General features: G+C 40.6%; 1 protein-coding gene across 2 annotated transcripts in view; it reads left to right on the forward strand.

Annotated features, from left to right (window-relative positions):
• Positions 1-19304, forward strand: part of KIAA0319 (KIAA0319 ortholog) — a 56865-nt gene that overhangs the window by 23357 nt on the left and 14204 nt on the right. For both annotated transcript variants that reach the window (XM_030943836.1, XM_030943837.1), the window contains exons 4-13: positions 5843-6026; positions 8183-8281; positions 8954-9051; positions 9432-9519; positions 10079-10171; positions 10786-10918; positions 12591-12819; positions 15152-15275; positions 16652-16784; positions 17711-17859. In XM_030943836.1, coding sequence (XP_030799696.1) covers positions 5843-6026; positions 8183-8281; positions 8954-9051; positions 9432-9519; positions 10079-10171; positions 10786-10918; positions 12591-12819; positions 15152-15275; positions 16652-16784; positions 17711-17859 — 1330 coding nt within the window. The remainder of the gene's footprint in view (positions 1-5842; positions 6027-8182; positions 8282-8953; positions 9052-9431; positions 9520-10078; positions 10172-10785; positions 10919-12590; positions 12820-15151; positions 15276-16651; positions 16785-17710; positions 17860-19304) is intronic.

Genomic DNA, 19304 nt, shown 5'->3' on the forward strand with positions numbered 1-19304 from the left:
AAAGTAGACTGTCACTGCTAATAAAATTTAGAGTGAAATTCTGTCGTGCACTAGTGGTGCAGTTAGTCCTAACACGGGGCAATAGCTGAGCTAAAATAAAGGACATCCAACCACTGCTATACTAAGGTCATCTCCCATATTTCCTTCCATCTGCAAGGGAAAACTTGCAAGCATCTTTTAGTTGCTGCCTGTGTAGTGTGATGGAAATCAAGCCACACCAAGAACCTGCAGTAGCTCTGTGCTCCACCATATTTGTGCACTTTGGGTGTGCAGTAAGACTTGAAAGTTGTTTCCATTGCATTTTGCTGTCTGATGGGAGACCCATTAGCATGGTGCTAATCTTTAGCCAGTTGTCAGGATCCCTGGTGACTGAACTGCTTATGCCTTGTGCCTTACAGGAGTCATAAAACTTCGAGTTCACCTAAACTATGTGCCAGAGCTGAGCAAGTTTGTTCCCTGTCTCTAAGGGATCATGTGAATACTATTTTATGAAAGCTGAGATTTCACATCCTGCAGCAGTGATAAATATATATGGCCAAACCTACTTTGTAGATCTCTACTTTGATTTTCCCACCCCAGCCAGAATATAAAGATTTTGCTTTATCTTTTTACACTGACTGTAGATGGGAGTTTATTGTAAAGAGAAATGGAGAGAAACCTACTTCTCACTGGGACACAGAGTCATTTTTGTGTGATCTTTATATTATGCTAACATTATGCTAGCACAGCCACTGAAATTCCAATAAAAAGACTGAGGAATGAGATTGCTGCTTTCTGTGCAGAAGGGATGAAATGCCAAACCTGGGTCAGTCTTTAGCCACAGCTGATAATGATGCTGAAGAACTGGTAAGACAAGTGTAGTTAGAAGGTGGTTGGGACGTGCTCTGTGAACAGAGCTGTAGGAAGCATGTTAATGGGATAACATCAAAAGCTGTTCATGACATGTATTGAGAAATGGCTCTAAAGGCTCTCTATTAATGTAAAGATAGAATCTAGGGAAGCAGAAGGCTTTCAGAAACTGCCAAAGTCTAAGTGACCTTTGTTTCCTAGGTGGGAATTCCTTTGAATTTAGACATGAGCGGAGAAATGGAGATGATGAGCAGTTTTAGCAAATAGTTTTCCCTGACCTTCCCTAGAATGAGCTTCAGTCCAGACACATCTCTTGTCCCCTTCCTTGTCTCCACTCCCCTTCCTTTCACTGCAGATTATGCTCGTTTACTTTGATGAGGAAACGGGTGGCACAGGAGGTTGGGGTCAGTGCATGGCAGTCTCCTTTCTGCCACTTGTCATTTCTTTCTCTTTCCTGCCACTGTTCCTTCCTTTTTGTTTCATCTGCACTGGTGTGGCTTCTCTGTGGGCCTCATTTCCCTTGGAGGTGGCATAGAGTGCATGTTTCCACGAGGGTGTCTCCAGCCCTGTGCACAATAATGTTTGCTTCCAGATGTTTCCTGTTGTGCATCCCCCCGCATCTTCCTGTGTTCCCTGCCCACAGTGGCTATTGCCCTTGTTTGACTAGGTTTGAGGCTGTGGTGTTGGTGCATGGTGGCTTGATTCCATCCACTGCCAAACTGACTGGAACCACCAGGGTGGCCCCTGCAGCCAGTCTTCTGCCACCTAGGCCCTGCCAGGTATGCCCAACACAAATTTTCAGCTTGGCTTCAAGTTTTTCTGGTTTGGGAACTTTACTTGTAGCCCTAGTGAAATAGAAGCTGCCTGTGCTGTATTGTGGTGATAGGATTTCCTTCTTATGTGTCTCTTTCTCCAGCAAGCAGATATTTTCATCAAATCTCGTATGGATTGTTTAGCACATATTTGTGTTTCCTTCTGAAAAAAAAAAGTTGCTTTTTGAAAACCAAACTTTGTTATGAAGGAAATAATAAATTTTTACCCTCGATTAAAAATGCTGAGAGGTTTCCAAATAGTTTTTCCATTGGTATATAATCCAAACAACCTCTCAAACTGTAGTGGTTTTGTATAGGTTATGAAAATATGAAGGTCTTAAAATCATGCTTGCTACTAAGTTTAATGAATTGCCCTCTTTATTGCACATTATGCAATGTTTTCCTATCATCCTCTCAGTTCTATATCTCTGTTCCTGGATCTGTGCTGATGCACTCCCTTCTGCAGCTTCCAGACAAAGCTGTTTTGACAAGCCAGACAGAGCAAGGTGGCAAAAATGCAATTCCCTGATTCCCTCCCTTCACAGTAGTCAGCAGGATGTGGTGTCAGGTGCTGTGTTCTTTGAGCAAGGACCTGCACAGAGATTTTAAACTGAGAAACCAACCAAACACAGACCTCTGGAGTCTGTGCCCTTGGACCATCCTTGTCATAAATGCAGTCAAATGCAGGGAATTTCTGTATCTGATTTGGGAGAGAGAATATGGGGTTTGTCACTTAACTGAGTCACCTGACTGTTGGGTTTACATCAGAGTTCAGAGGGATCTTATGGACTGTCAGTCTCTGGCAGCTCAATAACATTCAGGACACTCAGAAACCTGTACAGAGTATATGCCATCCAGCTGCCCAGATCAGAAATCTGCAGTGCTGCCCATCCTTGAAGTGAGATATCTGCAAAAAAAAAAAATCTTTTTAAAATTTCTAGTTAAAATTTCTTTTTAAAATTTCCAGTTAATTTCCAGCTGATCTGCTAAGCCAAGTAAGGTTTTTAAGGTCTTAGCCAGAGTCTAGCTGCTGCTATGTTGATGCTGGAATGTTCCAAACATTTACTCAATAGATAAGGCCTGACTTAATTCTTGTGCTTATTGTATTTGCAGGGATAATGGTGCAGTCAAAATGCATAAATATCTATCTGAGAAGCCTTAAGATGGCTGACAGACTCTATGTGATGGTGAGCCTTTTAGTGTCTGATTGGCTTGCCTTCAGAATTCATATTTAAGACTTAGAATGCAGTTGAATAACATAGATGTTCATCTCTTGTTTTGGCTTTGTTTCAGTTTTGATGCCTGCAGAATCTGAACAGTTTTGTTTGGTTAAAAATACATTGACTTAATCCATAGAGGATGTATAAAACCCCTGAAAGATATTTTGATATTTGGATTTAGCTTTCTTTCTATTTTGAAGACTGTACTTCATGGTATATGGTTGTTCTTATTTTGTGTTGAAATTCTCAAGAGATTTGCACTCAAGTCAAACCCAGGGAACTGGAGGATGTGGGCCCTCACCATTGGTGTGTTTGTATCAAGCAATAGTGGCTGTAAAAAAGGGTAAAAGCAAACAACCCAAAAAGTCCCTACCAGCAGAACTGCCTATCAGACTCACTCCCAGAAGGAATTCTTTTGTTTCCTTTAACTTTCACTTCCCAAGCTGGAATTTAGGTTAATCTTGCCCTCCACATCTGTTCCAGCAAATCTCTCAGTTTCTGTCTGAGAGCTTTATTTCTGATATTGTCCCTGCCCCAGTTGTCTGCTGTCTGCTGACATTTTTAGTTTGTCTTTTTGGCTGTGACACTGCTTCAGACGTGACAGTGCCACAGGGCACCTTTTTTGACTGCAGTGTCTTGCCTAGGCTTGCTGACTGAAGTGATGTTTGGTGCCACTGCAGAAGAGGCACCCTGGAAAGGTACGTTTGAGGTGACTTTGTCTCCATCTGTCCTACAAAGCCATGATGGCTGCTTTTCAGCTGCTGGATTGGCAAAGGATGAGGAGAGGAGAGAAACCAGAGGAAGCTCAGGAAAGTGGACTTCCCTCAAATTCAGAAGGCAAAAGAACACTGTGGTTTGCCCAAGTGTGGGAAGAAAATCTTTTATAAAGATGAAGGGTGGAGTGAGTATGTAAAGGAGACCTATCTGGAGGAAAGACCTTTTGTCAAGATACAAAGCAGGGCTTGAGGTTCTCCCTGTACATGATGCTGTCAAGGGTGAGATTCCTGGAGGCACTGCTTTAGGAGAGCTGCAGTCCCTTGTTGCAGACATCTTTTCATGAAAAATCCTTTCCTTAGGATTTTTCCTCCTGAAAAGCTGAGAGGCCTCAGGAACAAAATGTAAACAATGGTTATCTGCTGCTGTGGAATGCAACAGGTGGATCTGTGATTGGTCTCATAGAGTTGTTTCTAATTAATGGCCAATCACAGTCAGCTGGCTTGGGCTCTCTGTCCGAGACAGAAGCTTTTGTTATTCATTCCTTTCTATTCTTAGCTAGCCTTCTGATGAAATCTTTTCTTCTATTCTATTAGTATAGTTTTAATGTAATATATATCATAAAATAATAAATCAAGCCTTCTGAAACATGGAGTCAGATCCTTGGTCTCTTCCCTCATCCAAGGACCCCTGTGAACACCGTCACAGTCCCTGATCCTGCTCTCAGGGTCCAGCTGCTCAGAGAGTACTGTCTGCATATAGAGCAGAGCTGGACATGTGACCACAAAGGTGCTTGTCTGTGTTATGGACTCACCCAAAAGTGCAGCTCTTGGTGTTGTCCTCAGCATCCTTAAGGGTGGGCAGCCGTAATCCCTGACACTGCACAGGGATTTGTTCTCTGTGTCCATTGTTGAAGGTTGAGATGGAGTTGCAGATGACTTCCATGCTCTGTTTTCTTGTAGGCTGGGAAGGAACAGTTCCTGGCATTGCTTTCACTTTCCCAGCTGCACAAGGAGCTTTTTCTCCTGTCCAGAATGCAGAGCTGCTCTTATTTCCTAAGGAGGCAAACTGCAAAGGGAAAGTAGAGCACCTGAAATGCAAAGAGTAGAGAGTTGGGATTGTTCAGCCTTGAGCAGAGAGGGTTCAGGGGATTTTGCAAATGTGTATAAATAACTCCTACAGGTGTGATGAAGATGGACCCAGGCTCTTCTCAGTGCTGTTCTGTGGCAGGGTAAGATACAATGGACACAAAATGAAATACAGGTAATTTTATTTAAACACTAAACACTGTATTTTTTTCTGTGAGGATGCCCAAACATTGGAAGCTTTCCAGAGAGATGGATTCTTGGAGATACTCATAACCTGACTGAATTTGCTCCTGAGCAGTCTGCTGTACCTGACCCTGCTTTAGGGGTGGGGGCTGAACTGGGCTACCTCTAGGGATCCCTTTCCACCTCAGCTGTTTGTGATGTTAGTGTACACTTTGCCAACCTTCATAATCCTATTTTCAGTTAATAGACAGTGTATAAATAATAGTATTTTGCTGTACCTTCATATGGCAAATACAGTAGCCATAATTAGAAAAATGCTTTTCCCATATCATTAGATCTGAAATAAATCCTGAGAATATTAAGGAAAACTGCTGGCCCATTGAGGATAATGTGTCATTGAAAGGTAAGATTAACCCAGTGCTGAGTTATTTGTGTCACACTTGCCATGTCCTTTGAGGCAGTTCTGGTTTACTAACAAGGTGAGGCATTGCTGCTTGATGCCTGAAGTAGAGACATGTAGGGTGTTTTATTCCTGTTGAGGAGATAAAAAGGCACAAGCAGCTTGTGTGCTGAACAGATGTAGTAAGAAGCAAGGACTCTGTTATGTTTGTGTATGGCACAAAGACAATATACCACATAGACTTTCTGACATTGTCTTTTAAAGGTTTATGACTGTGTTTAGACCTGTTGTACTGATTTTTTTTTAATATTTTGGTAACTGGTAGCATTAGTTGTATTCCCGGTTACCACATGACTGTTCTACATCTGAAACTTGGAAAATTAGCAATTGTTACAAAGCCTGGTTGGAAAAAAACCCAGTCCTTGTTCAATGGGTATTCTGTATGTGTATAAAATCTCCTAGTAACATAAATCACTAGGGTCATCCTACATGCTGTTTAAAAAAGAGCATACCTCTAAATCTAGAAATGTGAAAAATGTCTCACAACAACTCTTTCCCTATAATTCCTTTTTTCAGGCTGCTACACCTTCCTCTTCTTCAGATAAACCAGATTTCTCCCCAGGAGTGTCAGACAAAACCCAGACTCCCATAGTGGCCCCAGAGAATGCTACTGAAGGTGGGATCATGCTACTTCCCACTAATGCTGCACCATCTGAGTCCATGCAGCTGTTCACACCACCTGCTACTGCTGCTAAAGCAGGTAATGGTTCAACAGAGCTGGTGATCTGAGGGGTACCTGCAGGCTGGACAGAGGGTGGGCATGACTTTTCTACTGTCAGGTTTCCAACCTGTTGTTAGTAAGAGCTCATTCTTTATCCGAATGTTACATAATCCCACTTTAAACCTGTAGACCTACAGTAACACTGCAAACTTCAGACCCTGTAGTCACTTAATTCTGAGGCAAAACCCTGACCAAGTCCACCATTGTGGGAAATGACAACTCAAGGAAATACAGCAAAGTAAAAAGCAGAGATTAAGACCTGTTTTAAATGTTTTAGTTTTGGTGGTTTTTTTTTTTTTACTTTGTAAGCAATACCTGAAGCTTTCTGGGGTTTCAGAATAGTCTCATGAAGCCAAATTGTTGTTTTTGGTGTGACTCTTCAGAACACTGCTCCCTCTAAGAAACTCTGCAGTAGAAGCCTATCCGTAGTTGCCAGATACCATGCAGCAACATAGGTGGGACCTATGGAAGCTCAACCCTTAACAGTGGAGAACATGGCCTCCAAATCCTGGGAAAACAAAATTTTGCTCTAATTTCAAAACTGTGGGGGAGCTTATGACACTTATAGCTGCAAAACAATCGGTTTTATTTTGAAAAGGACTTCTAATTACCATATCCTCTGTAGCTGTGTTAAATTCTGTGTGTATCTCCTTGATACATGAACATGTATCATGTTAATGTAACTCCTTTCTCCTGCTGAGTTTCCTGCCTCCCTATGCGCACTGACAAAGGGTTGGAAGGACCACAAGAAGCAGAGAAGCACAGATGTGTGTTTTTCTGCACTCCTAATGTACTGAGGGACGTGGAGAGCTAAGCCCTTTGCTTCCTGGTAGAGAAAGTCTGGTTTGGGAGATTCTTGACACCCTCTTCCAAAATGCAACCTGCCAGCCAGGATAGCAATAGAGGGTGAGAGGAAGAGATAAACCACAAGAGATTCCTCTCCAAGACAATGGATCATCATTACCACTGACTGTTGGCTAGGCAGCTCTTCCTCCTCCTCCTGTGAAGGAGGAGGTTGAAGAGGGCCCAAGAAGGAGTTTGGAAGAAGAAACTGAAGGGAAGGTTGTGATGAATCTCACAGTAGGTACTGCTTTATACAAGGATTGCCTAAAGTTTTTGTGTTCTCAGCCAGACTGTCTAGAAAGTCTCAATGACAGTCCCTACTTCTCTCTTTTGGCCATCACCCTCTTCTAGCCATTTTATTATCATCTCATGTGAAGGTCCAAGTGCAAACCTTCACTCCACAGGTGTCTAGGGCAACTTCCATGGTCAATTGTGAGGCCTTGGGTGAATTTAGGTAGCAGTGACAGAAAGTGTATTGTCAGTGTCTTCATTTCATCATTTTTAGACCCATCAGCTGCCACTGCTGAGTAGCTTCTTTGGCATCTCTTCTGAGTTTGTGAGTTGGACATTTAGACACTAGTGAATGCTGCCTTCACCTTCAGAGAACTCTTGTTCTGTGTTTCCCTAATATTAAAAGGAAGATATTTGAAATACAGGACTAAGTTGTGCTTGGGTATACTTTTTCTGGGGGCTGTTTTTATGTACTTTGGCATTTTTTGAGAGAGAAAAGTTTTCACAGACAAGGACTGGATAGCAAGTGGATTGAATGGGTAGTTCAGATAAGAAATAACCATTTGCCCTGCTATGCAAGTGAATTTTTTAAAAGGAACACAAGATGGACCTTGGAACCTGCCTTGCAAGTGCCACACGAACATAGGAATAGTACTTCTTGGTGAAGGAAAGTGTGATAATAAAGTTCTACTATGATTTTTTTGTCTTCCTGCACTTCCAATTACTGAGAAAAATATATAACTCTTTATGCAGAACATTGTTACCTCTGATATAAAGGAAGAATAAGAATGCTTTTCTCTGAAACAGAAGTAGGGAAGATGAAACATCATAGCTGGAGAAGGAAAAAAACTTTTGTTTGGTAAAAGATTAAGGAATCACAGTCATGATTAAATAGATCATTATTTTATAATGCATTAAGGATTTTTTTAAATTATCGCTGCCTGTTCTCTGTAGAGTACTTGTCAAATTTTACTTAATCCATGGCAAATGATATTTGAAGATACTATATTTATATCAGTTCCATCTGTTATAACAATGTGCTCATCCTGTCTTATATGCAGTTAAAGAACTTACTGTGTCTGCTGGAGATAACGTACAAGTGATGTTACCCAAAAATGAGGTTGAACTGAATGCCTTTGCTGTCCCACCACCATCTACAGGTGAGCTGAATGCCTTGGTATACAAGGAGATGCATACACTACCAACTTGTAAATGCAGACAAGTTCTGAGTTACGTGAACATCTACCACTTCGGATAAAACAATTTTTCTTATTTCTAATACTGCCTCTTTTGTGGCTCTAACTGCAGAGAGATTTCCTCTGTTGGATTTTAAAGGGGACTTTTTTAAAGTGGCTTTTACTTTCAGAACTTGAACTTATTAGCTAGATGGTTCAATAGAAAGCCTGTAATTTCTACCAAAAGATGATAAGGCTAGATTTTAGCATCTTGCTGAAAAGCTCAGGACAGGGGAGGTGGGAAAGTAGGTTTTGAATGCAACATTTGCCTTAAAACTGCCAGCTTCTGAATTGCAGGAGCAAGTATAAGATCTTTCATAAGTAGCTATGTAAAATATGTTGGCTTCACATGAAGCTGTTGTTTTGTGAAGAAGTTGATTATTTGTGAAGCCCATTACATCCTTGCTGCTTTACCAAGTTGGAACACACTGGGAGTTTAACATGTGGCCATACTGCTTCATTTTACAGGCTTAGGCAGTAGCTGCTGATTTCATACTGTAGTGTTTTATCTGATGAGCGGTGAACTTGATTTCTTTGTTTTCTGGGCTTATCTTGAACACAAAACTGATTGTTCTTACACTGTGTTATTGCTCTTAGAAACAGCCTACACCTATGAGTGGAGCTTAATCAGTCACCCTGCTGACTATAGTGGGGAAATGGAGCGCAGGCACAGCCAGACTTTGAAGCTCTCTCATGTAAGTGAGCTGTAAGCTCAGGCTCATTATGTTTGTGTGGTCCTTTCACAGAATTGCAACCTGTGGGGAAGGGCACCTTGATTCAAGGAGCTCAAATGGCTTCAAGCCATCCTGAGTCTCTTCACTTGTTTGTATCACCAAATTTATGCCAGTATCTTAGAGTGCTCCAATAATTTTCTAAGATAAAGTAAACACTCTTTAGTGTTTGCTTCATGTTGCTCACTTTCAGGCAGTGGCTAGTGGCCTTTTATGTATGTGTTTATAAAAGTACTTTGAGAATTCAGACATCCCTATTTACTCTTTTGTGATATGATTGTCAGATTTAAGCATACTTTTGTATAATTCAACATGTAACCCTATTTGTTCTGTATTTGTTTCAGTTATCAGTGGGACTTTATGCCTTCAAAGTGACAGTTTCTGGTGAAAATGCCTTTGGTGAAGGCTTTGTAAATGTCACAGTCAAACCAGGTAAATCAGTTGACTGATACCATAAATCTGTTCTACACAAGTACAGCATACTTATCAAGCAGTCTCTCAGTTACTGTTTGTCAAGAACATCTGTCAGTCCAGTCATGCTGATGTGATTCATATCTTGGTGTCTATAAGGAGTTTTAAGAAAGTAGAGCTAAGGGTCCTGCTCACTGTGTTTAAGTGCTCTCTAGTCTTTCCCCCACCTCAGGCAAAGCCTGAGATATCATCATGCCACCTTTACAGGTCCTTTTCTCAGCTAGGGACAGCAATCATGTGCTGATCTGGCTCTATCTGCAGGTTACAGTGCATGGCTCAGATCTGAATTACACCACGTAGGAGCACTGCAGTGGAACACTGCTGTGTCAGCACACTGCTCATCACTAACCTCTTCTTTGCCTTGTCCAAAAAGGACAGCAGATGCTGCAAAGCTGTGTGTCCTAGATTTAATCACTAGGGACTATTGATCTGTAGACTTAACATAAGTTTTGCCTGGGCTTTCAATAATATTTTTTTTCTCCCCCTTTTTTTCTTCCCCCCCCCCCCATCTTTCTCACAGCAGTCAGAATTAACCAGCCACCTGTTGCTGTTGCTTCACCCAAAGTGCAAGAAGTTTCCTTGCCCACAACTTCTACCTTCATCGATGGCAGTCGTATGTACTGGACCATCCTGTGCTTATATCCTATATTTTTAATATACAGTTACAACATTATTGTTTGTCAATTTCAAGTGAAATTTCTTATTCTCACTCTTCTTAGAAGTTCCCTGAATAATTATTTATTTTGGGAATATGTGTCCAGGTACAAATTATTTTAATAAATTAAAAAATTATAAAACACAACCTTGCACGTGGAGATTGAGATGCAGTGTGTCAGAGACTGCTGCATCCAGACAGCGGCTACTCTTACAGTTTCTTCCTGTCCTGCCCAGAGAGTCTCTGTGCCAGTACAGCTGGGGCCATAGTAGAGATCTGTCAGATAGGGTGTGATGAGCTGTTGTAACTACATTCATAATTACCGAGTGCAGACAAGTCAGAATGTGTAGAATCTAAGACTGACTTTTTTTTTAATTCATATGTGTGAAGAATTGTTTAGATAAATCATACCAAAGGTAACTTGGTACGACTCTGTGGTTAATGAAACTTGTTCAATTATATTTGTAGAGACAATTGTAGAAAACCAGTTAGGGATGAACAAATGAATTACTTAAATATTCATTCCAGCAATTGCTACAAGAAACTGATGTGTTTTTCTTCAATGAATGTAGAAAGCATAGATGACGTGAAGATAGTGAGTTACCACTGGGAGGAAATTAAAGGTCCCCTGAGAGAGCAGAAGGCATCTGCTGACACACCTGTCTTGCACTTGTCTAACCTTGTTCCTGGAAACTACACCTTCAGGTACCTGCATGATTATTTTCTTGGGGGCTTATCTGTGATATAAGCTAAATTTTCATTTTTTTCTGTGCTCACATGTATCTCCTCAAACAGAAGATTTTTTCTTCTACATGCTGTTACTCTTCATTTTGCACAGTGGAGAAACATATGGAGTGGTTTTATCAAAAAATGCTTGCAGTGATCGTTTATAACTTAAAATTACAGAAAGGAAGTTATCATAAATTAATTATGTCCCCACTTCCAGCAATAACAACTGTGACCGACTAATTTTTTTCCTAGCCTAGAAGTTGACTAGTGCCCTGAATGAAACTATGAGTCAGGCTGTGAAAGTCATCCTCTGAAGGGTGGTGGCAAACAGAATAATATTGGCAGACTGGTCCTCACAAGACATTGTTGTGTGCTGATTTTACTAAGAGTCATTCTGTTCTTTATAAAAGCATTTACCTTGCTACTGGTTTTCTCCATTTATGCATTGTTGAAGCTAGGGGCTGCCCAGATAGTGGAAGCAATGTTTGTGGTTCAAGGTGCTTTAGTAAAAGTCACTCCTTTTTCTGAACTGTTTAACTTAAAGCCCAGTCTGCACAGAGGCAGACTTCCCACTGACCTAGCTTGGGTTCTTTGGCTGTCAGTGGGTTGCCTATCAGTCAATATATTGTGTGTCATCAGCAGATTGTTGAAGCCAGCATACATATACATTTACTGTGGCACTTCACATAAGTTCCACCAAAAGTTTTACAGCTTCTATTTCTTAATTCTGTATTTTTATTGGAATTGTTCCATATCAAGCAGTAGCAGAAATTAGTGTTAATTTTTTTCTGTGTTAAAAAGGGCAGAGCCTGGCTTACAAGCAATGCTTCTAAGTGTGTTCCAAACTGTAGGGAATTAAGAAGTCAGTTGTTGCATCTCTGCAACTTTGAGGGAGGCTGACTAACCTGAACAAAAAAGTCCAGTGCCCTTGATACACATGGATGTGCACTTATTGCAAAATGTACAGGTTCCCTACTGTCTGAGGTAATGAGCACTAGTTTTGTTCCTGCTCAGGTTCCCTTCCATGTGGTCAGCTGTATGCAGTTTTCATAACAGAGGTGGATTACAAATTAATTGGTCACCTTTGGAAAGCCTGCAGTAGTCTCATTTTAAGATTATTTTGTGCTTCTGAGAGGCAGTAATGTCTGAGGTTTTTTAAAACCCTGTACATTTTTAGTTTTGTAACTTGACATTGATATTAAGCTCCATTAAAATTAGTAATGATGTGCCACAAAAAAATAAGGAGTTAGGATCTGCTGCTGTTTTATAGGCAGGAGTAGTATTTTTAGATGTTTCTCTGTACTGTTTAACTATAGGTGATGAGTAAAACCCTTGTTTTTTACTGAGTACATTTCTAAAAGATTTTGTAGTGAATGGTGAAATTGCCATTGACAGCAGGTAAAGGGATTCAGAATATCTAGTTTTGTTTTGATTTTTTTTGTGAAAGGTTGAAGGTTGCCTTGTAAAGTTTTCTGGATTTCTTTCTTGCCTTAGTTGAGGGATATGTGTGTCTGAAGCAGAAGTTCATATCATATAATCAGTGGCTTTTGTTTAGGTGGTGTTTGAAAAAGTGCCAGAAGAAGATTAATATTTCCATTTAGAAGTTGGCAGAAGTTCATCTTAACAGATACTGGTTTTCCTGTTATAGACTCACAGTGATTGATTCAGATGGAGCAGCCAACTCCACCATTGCATCTCTGACTGTCAGCAAGCCAGTGGATTACCCACCTATTGCTAATGCAGGACCGAATCAGGCAGTCACTTTGCCCCAGAACTTCATCACACTGAATGGAAACCAGAGCAGTGATGACCATGAAATTGTCAGCTATGAGTGGTCACTTAGTCCCAAAAGCAAAGGCAAGGTTGTAGCAATGCAGGTATGTGTATTTCTCCTTTCATAGGATTGAAAAGCTCTTTTATTTTTGCCTCTAACATGAGCAAACACCTAAATAACTGCTCAGAAGCACTGAAATAGCTAGAGTTATGTTTTGTTTTTTTTTTGTTTTTCTCTCAGATGTGTTCAGCTCTTATTTTATATACTACTTTTAACTCCCTTTCATATTTTTTTTAATTATTTGGGGCCAAACAAACTTACTTGTTCCCTGGTGGTTTGGAAAGACTTCAAGATCACATTGTCTGTCCTTGAACCCTAGAAGCTGTTTCACAGACTCCCATCTTTTGAGGCTCTGGGCAGGCTGAAAACTGGTTGTAGGAGAATGTGGGGATGGTCAGAGTTTTCTTGTAACACTTTCTCCTGGAGAGAGTAGAACTCAAATAGAAACTTCATTTTCTGAGTGAAAGATGACAAGACCTATTGGCGGTGTTTATGCAGCCATGCTCTGTGGTGGATTTTTATCCTCACTAAAACATGGGTTTCCAGTGAGGGCTTACAGAATTTATTATCTTATTTTCATGACTGTTTCTGTTGTTGTTGTTGTTTTGGGTTTTTTTAATCTGAGAAGTTAATAAATATTTTCATTGGACTTGCATTTGTTAAGTTGGAGATTCTTACAGTTCTGTAGGTGGTTGAGATAATTAATGCAATGAATCCAGCTGAAACTCAGGGGCCATTATTCATGAGACTTGATTTCTGCCATGTTGGCAAATGCTTTAGACCTTCAGAACTGAAAAGAGATCACTGTAGATCTATTCAGGAAAGAAGTAATATTATTAATGCAAGACTACAGTGTAGAGGAAATTAAAAATTATGGAAGGACTTACAGCATGATGACTTTTTCTGATCATTCACCAAGACAAAAGCTTTCCAAAAGCACCCAAGCAAACTGAACTTGTAGGTTTTGAGAGCTGTTCAATCTTAGAGCAACCTTTCTGAAGGAAGGAAATGACTTTTTGAGATATCCAATGGATTCACTGGGTATTTAATGTGGAAATGCAAGTGCATGTTACAGTTTCTTTTCAACAGACTAGTAATCCTTTTCATGTGCCTGAAGCTGAGGATCACAGAATCATAGAATGGTTTGGGTTGGAAGGGACATTGAAGATCACCTTGTTCCAACACCTTGCCATGGGCAGGGATGTCACTCACTAGACCAGATTGTTCAGGGCCCCATCTAGTTTGGCCTTAAACAGTTCCAGTGATGGAGTATCCACAGCTTCTCTGGGCAACCTGTGCCAGTGCTTCACCACCTTCTGAGTAAATAATTTCTTCTAATATCTAATCTAAGCCTGCCCTCTTTCACTTTGAAACTATTCCCTCTTGTCTTGTCACTATCTACCCATATGAAAAGTCCCTCTCCCTTCTTTTATAAGCCTCCTTTAGGTACTGTGAGACTGCAATGAGGTCTGTCCAGAGCCTTCTTTTCTCCAGGCTGAACAACCCCAACTTTCTCAGCCTTTTTTTGGTGTACCAGCCCTCTGACCCATCTTCATGGCCCTTCTTTTGACCACGCCAGAGGATGCTGGTCTGTGGTGTATTATATGATATCTACTGTTAGAATGCAATGTAGCAAGTACCTCTCCTGATTGGTTAATCATTTATCAAGTCTCTGTTCTTATTGTCATCTTTATCCAAAAGAAAAAAAGAAAGCCAAACTTATTTGCATTATGATTTGGTATTCCTCATATGAGAGATGCACAAATGTTCATTTTATTAGCAAAAGGACCTATAGCTGGGCCCAGTCATTTTATGACTTCTATAGGTATCAGCAAATGCTGCTGGAAGAGTAAACTCAGAACAGAGTTGTCTTGTTTAATATGGGGGGTTTTTCCATAACCCTATTTGTCTGGGTTCAAGTCAAACTTGGTTTTGCATTTAACAGTTTTTGTAAGTACTAAAGGATGTCATTATGTTTGGTTTTAAAATATCCCTAAGGAAATGGAATAAGCTGTAGGAATTTTCACCAGTGTTTAATTTCCTAATTGAGAATGGTAGTGCTCCATGTGTTTCACAATTATTGTTGTGGAGATGTGATGTATGCAGTGGTTATACCAATGGAAGAAAGTAGGATTTATTGCCTATAGATATTTCTCTGGGTTGGTAGGAAGAGTTGGAATAGTGAACACATTACCTCTGTCTGTGTGCCAAATTTTAAGCCTCCTTTTTATCTGCAAGGTGCATAACTCCTTGCTCAAACACTGTATTTATGACTTTAAGCATTTCTTTTTCCTTACATTTGCTCTGTAAGATCTTTCATTACCCACAAGCATTTCTGTTTTGTCTCGTGCCCTGTCCTTGCCGATGCTGCGAAGGGAGTGCGGACGCCGTACCTGCAGCTCTCTGCAATGCAGGAGGGAGATTACACCTTCCAGCTGACTGTGACAGACTCTGCACGGCAGCGCTCCACGGCTGAGGTGACACTGATCGTGCAGCCTGGTAAGTCAGTGCAGGCATGGCTGGCTGCCTCAGGGCTGGCCCACCCTGCTGCCTTGACTCCAACACCTCGTCTCCTCGCATTGTACCACTGATATGGCGGCCCCAGTGCCTGGTACCCCTGCAACAAGGACTTGTCCACCTCCATTTTCTGTCAAAGCAGGCAGTTAAGTGTAGAATCAAATGTAGAATCAAACAAAATCCAGGTGGTGATCCTGAGGGCTCACACCAGCCTGGTTATGGAAGGCAACAAAGGTCTGTTTGAATCTGCTTCTAAAACCCAAATTGTAACTCTTGAGTTTAATGTCCTACAGAGTCTGTTTTGGAAGCTGCTCAGAGTATCAATCAGTGCTTTGCTCAGTTTTGTTATTGTTTTGCAATTCTCCTGCAAGAGTCCTTGTGTGATTTGAATTCACTTAAACAAATTGCCTTGTGTTTCCAAGGAAGAAGTGTCAACCAAGGACTTTTCGAAAGCTATGTCTTTCACATGTTTATTTAGGTTTGGGAGCCAAATGATGAATAAGCCAAAATGATCTGGGCCTCGTGATTTTTTAATGCCTTTTTTTTCACAGTATGTTTGCCTTTTACATCCCCAGTAGCCTTTTCTGCCCCTGTGCAGGTCTCATATTCCACCATGCAGAAATGTTTTATCTTCCTGTTGCTGCTTAATATGCATCCTTTGTAGTTTATCCCTTCTGGGGCAACTTTACAGCAGTCATTCACTGCAGAAACAAGAACATGAATTGGAAGTGTGGTGTGTGGTGGTGCCTTTTAGAACCCGTTACAGTGTGGAGTTAGAAAGATGCTGTTGCTGAAGTCAGGCTCAAGGGTAAATGAATATACAGAAAAATGATAGCATTGCCAGTTTTACAATGTCACAAAAGAAGAGGCTGAAAACAGAGTAGCAGGTTATGTTTCTTTGCTAAATTCTCAAAGGCTCTCAATTGGCAGTAACTTAGTGGCCTTGAGCAGCAGAGAGAAGGAGTCAGTATCTTCTGTGAGGGCAAAGAATCATATTTGTGTGGGAGGTTTTGAAAGGGGTGGAGTGGTAGAACCAGGAGAATACCCCTCATTTTTTATGACATTTTATATAATGCATTGAGCATGCAGCAAGATTTTTGGGAGTGTGACTGTGCCTTCAGCTAGAACTATGAAAAAGGGAAGTACTTGATGTGGGATTTGTGATCCCACTTGCTGTGGGATTTGGCTTGCTGCAGAGTGGGCCTCCCACCTGCTGGCTTGTGCATGTCATACTTGTGCTTTGTACCTTTTGAGCCAATATATCAAATTTTTATTAAAATACCCAATGTAAAATCTGATTGGCAAGCCTTGCCAGTGACTACCTCAAAAATGTCATACACTAAATACTAATTTTGCAGAAAATAACAGTCCTCCAGTAGCAGTGGCTGGCCCTGACAAGGAGTTGACCTTCCCAGTAGAAAGTACTACACTGGATGGAAGCAAAAGCCAAGATGACCAAGGCATTGTCTTCTATCACTGGGAAAATATCAGGTATCGAAAGACTTTACTAATCCTTAGTAAAACAGAGAACAAAGTGAAAATGGTTGAGTCTAGAGCCTCTTATCCAATCATGTTGAATGATGAATCATGAATTATGTTTGAAACTTGTTTTCAGGACAATCCCACTTGGGTAAGTAATAGTGTAAGAAATAGCAATTTTAAGCTGAACTCGAAAAGCTCAGACACTCTCTGCCTATGTTTTGCAATGTTTCATTCTGAGGCCTACTTTTATAAAATTAAGAGAAAATGACAGGAACTTCTGTGTCTCCTGTTAAAAAGCAAGTAGCAGACTTGGGTTGCATCCTGTAATATACGAAATTTTCCATTTGTGCTCAGAACTAGGGTTTTTCAGTTACTTGTTTATTGAACAGTAAAGTGTCAGTCACTTTGCCCTGAACTTCCAGTAATGGGTGACTAAATCACTCTTGAATGATAATTGAAAATATTTTACAAAATCTTATAACTGTATGTTTATGTGCAAACCTAACTGATCCTTACTAAAAGGGCAAGGTATTTTACTCGTGCAGCTGCTGTTCTTGGTACAAGAAGAGTTATGCTGGCAGACAGTATGGGTTGTGAGTGGCTCTTAGAGCAATTTAATTTGCATGAAGTAGCTGTTAGTTATAGTTCTACTTTCATGCTGTCATGAGCTAGAACCGTGGTGAGGTTGAACTTCTGGGGGGTGTTTTCTACTCTTCTGATAGGTAAGGATATTTGCTTGGGTGCTTTGAATGTCTTGAGAAAAGGTATTAAGGAATTCTCTAAACTAAGCTCATGTCTCAAATGGTTCTTTAGCCATCAGTACTTATAGCAGTAATAGAACTGTAACACACAGAATCAAAAGGCCTGAGCAATGCTGCTGAAGTCACAGTTTGGCTGGCTGGGCACAATTATTTTTGTGAGATGTTTTGTTTCAGTGGGCCAAGCTCTGTACAGATGGAAAACGCTGACAAGGCAATAGCAACTGTGACTGGTCTCCAGGTTGGCACCTATCACTTCAGGCTGACTGTGAAAGACCAGCAGGGCTTGAGCAGTGCATCTGTGCTCTCCATTACTGTGAAGGAAGGTAAGCCTGGCTGCTGCCTCTTAGGGCAAGGCGGGCAACTGGACACTTCATTCAGTTGCTGGTGAAATGTTAAGGAAATCAGAACAGAAAGGTGTAACATATTTGGTGTTATATTTCAAATATGTTTAAGAAAACTGCTCTTTTGTAGTGTAGTAGTAATAATTAATTTCCTTTGAAGAATTAATTTCCTTTGTTGCAAGCTGTTTCAATGTTCAATATATACAAAATTAGTTATAATAAACATGCTCCAAAATAATATTTTTGACAATTGTATGTCTACATCATTAAGAAGATATTTTTTTATTTTGTCTTTGAAATTAAACTTTGAGCAGAAAAGCAGTTTTACAGTGGATTTTAAAGTAACATCCAAGAAGTGACATCTCAGTGAACCAGGTTCCACTTAAAAATTTAATTTTTTTTTTGGTGGTGTGTTCTTGTGATGGGTTTATTTTTGTTGGGGTTGTTTGGTTGGGTTTTTTTTTAATTATTCAGAGAAACAGTTGCTGTAGTGTGGGGTGTTTTACATTTTGTGGGTTTTTTTCCCAACATGCAAGCTGTAGAAGAGGCTTTAGGATAATCACAGTATCATAGAGTGGTTTGGGTTTGGAGGGACCTTGAAAATCATCTTGTTCTAAACCTCCTGCCATAGGCTGGGACACCTTCCACTAGACCAGGTAGCTCAAAGCCCCATCCAGTCTGGCCTTGGACACTTGCAGGGATGTGTTGCCTTCAGCAAGCCCAGGATCCAGTTGGCTTTCTGGACTGCAAGTGCACATTGCTGGGTCGTGCTGAGCTTCTTGTCAGTCAACACCCCAAGTCCTTCTCTTCAAGGATTAGAGGCATTATGCTGACTATTCCCAATCTAGTCTCTGCCCAATTTATACTTGGGATTGGCATTGCTGTGACCCATGTGCATCTTGGAGAAGAAGCTAGAGTTTGTTTTACTCATGTGCAACATTGCTTGACCTGTTTCAGAGTTTCAGTTAGTGTTCAGTTAGAAGTATGTGGCAACAGGTCTGCCCAAATGTGTCCATGGTCTTGTTTGTGCTGTGAAGTGTAGCCACAATAAAGTTCTGTCTACAGGCACGGGTTTAATATTAAAAATACACAGTTTTCCAATAACCTAGTTTAGTCAACTGATTTTACTTGGAAGAGGCACAACCTTGGGCTGTTAACAGACAACACCCTTGAGATCTGCCTGGGATTGATTATTTATGTCCAGCTGTTTGTGTACAGTGAGGTATTTCACTCAGCCCCACAGCTTCCTTGAGCCCTGGCTTACTGGTTGTGTTCTGAAAAAAATCAGTGATGTCTAGTTTCTGAAAAGAGAACATGTTCATCCTTCTTTGGCTTTTTTTCACCATATGCCCAATGCATGCCTTTAGTTCCACTGCTAGTGGTGAGCAAAAAACATTTGGGAATTACTCTTACTCTTGAGTTTCCTG

Source organism: Camarhynchus parvulus, chromosome 2, assembly GCF_901933205.1.
Source record: "Camarhynchus parvulus chromosome 2, STF_HiC, whole genome shotgun sequence".
In the NCBI taxonomy this organism is placed as follows: Eukaryota; Metazoa; Chordata; class Aves; order Passeriformes; family Thraupidae; genus Camarhynchus; species Camarhynchus parvulus.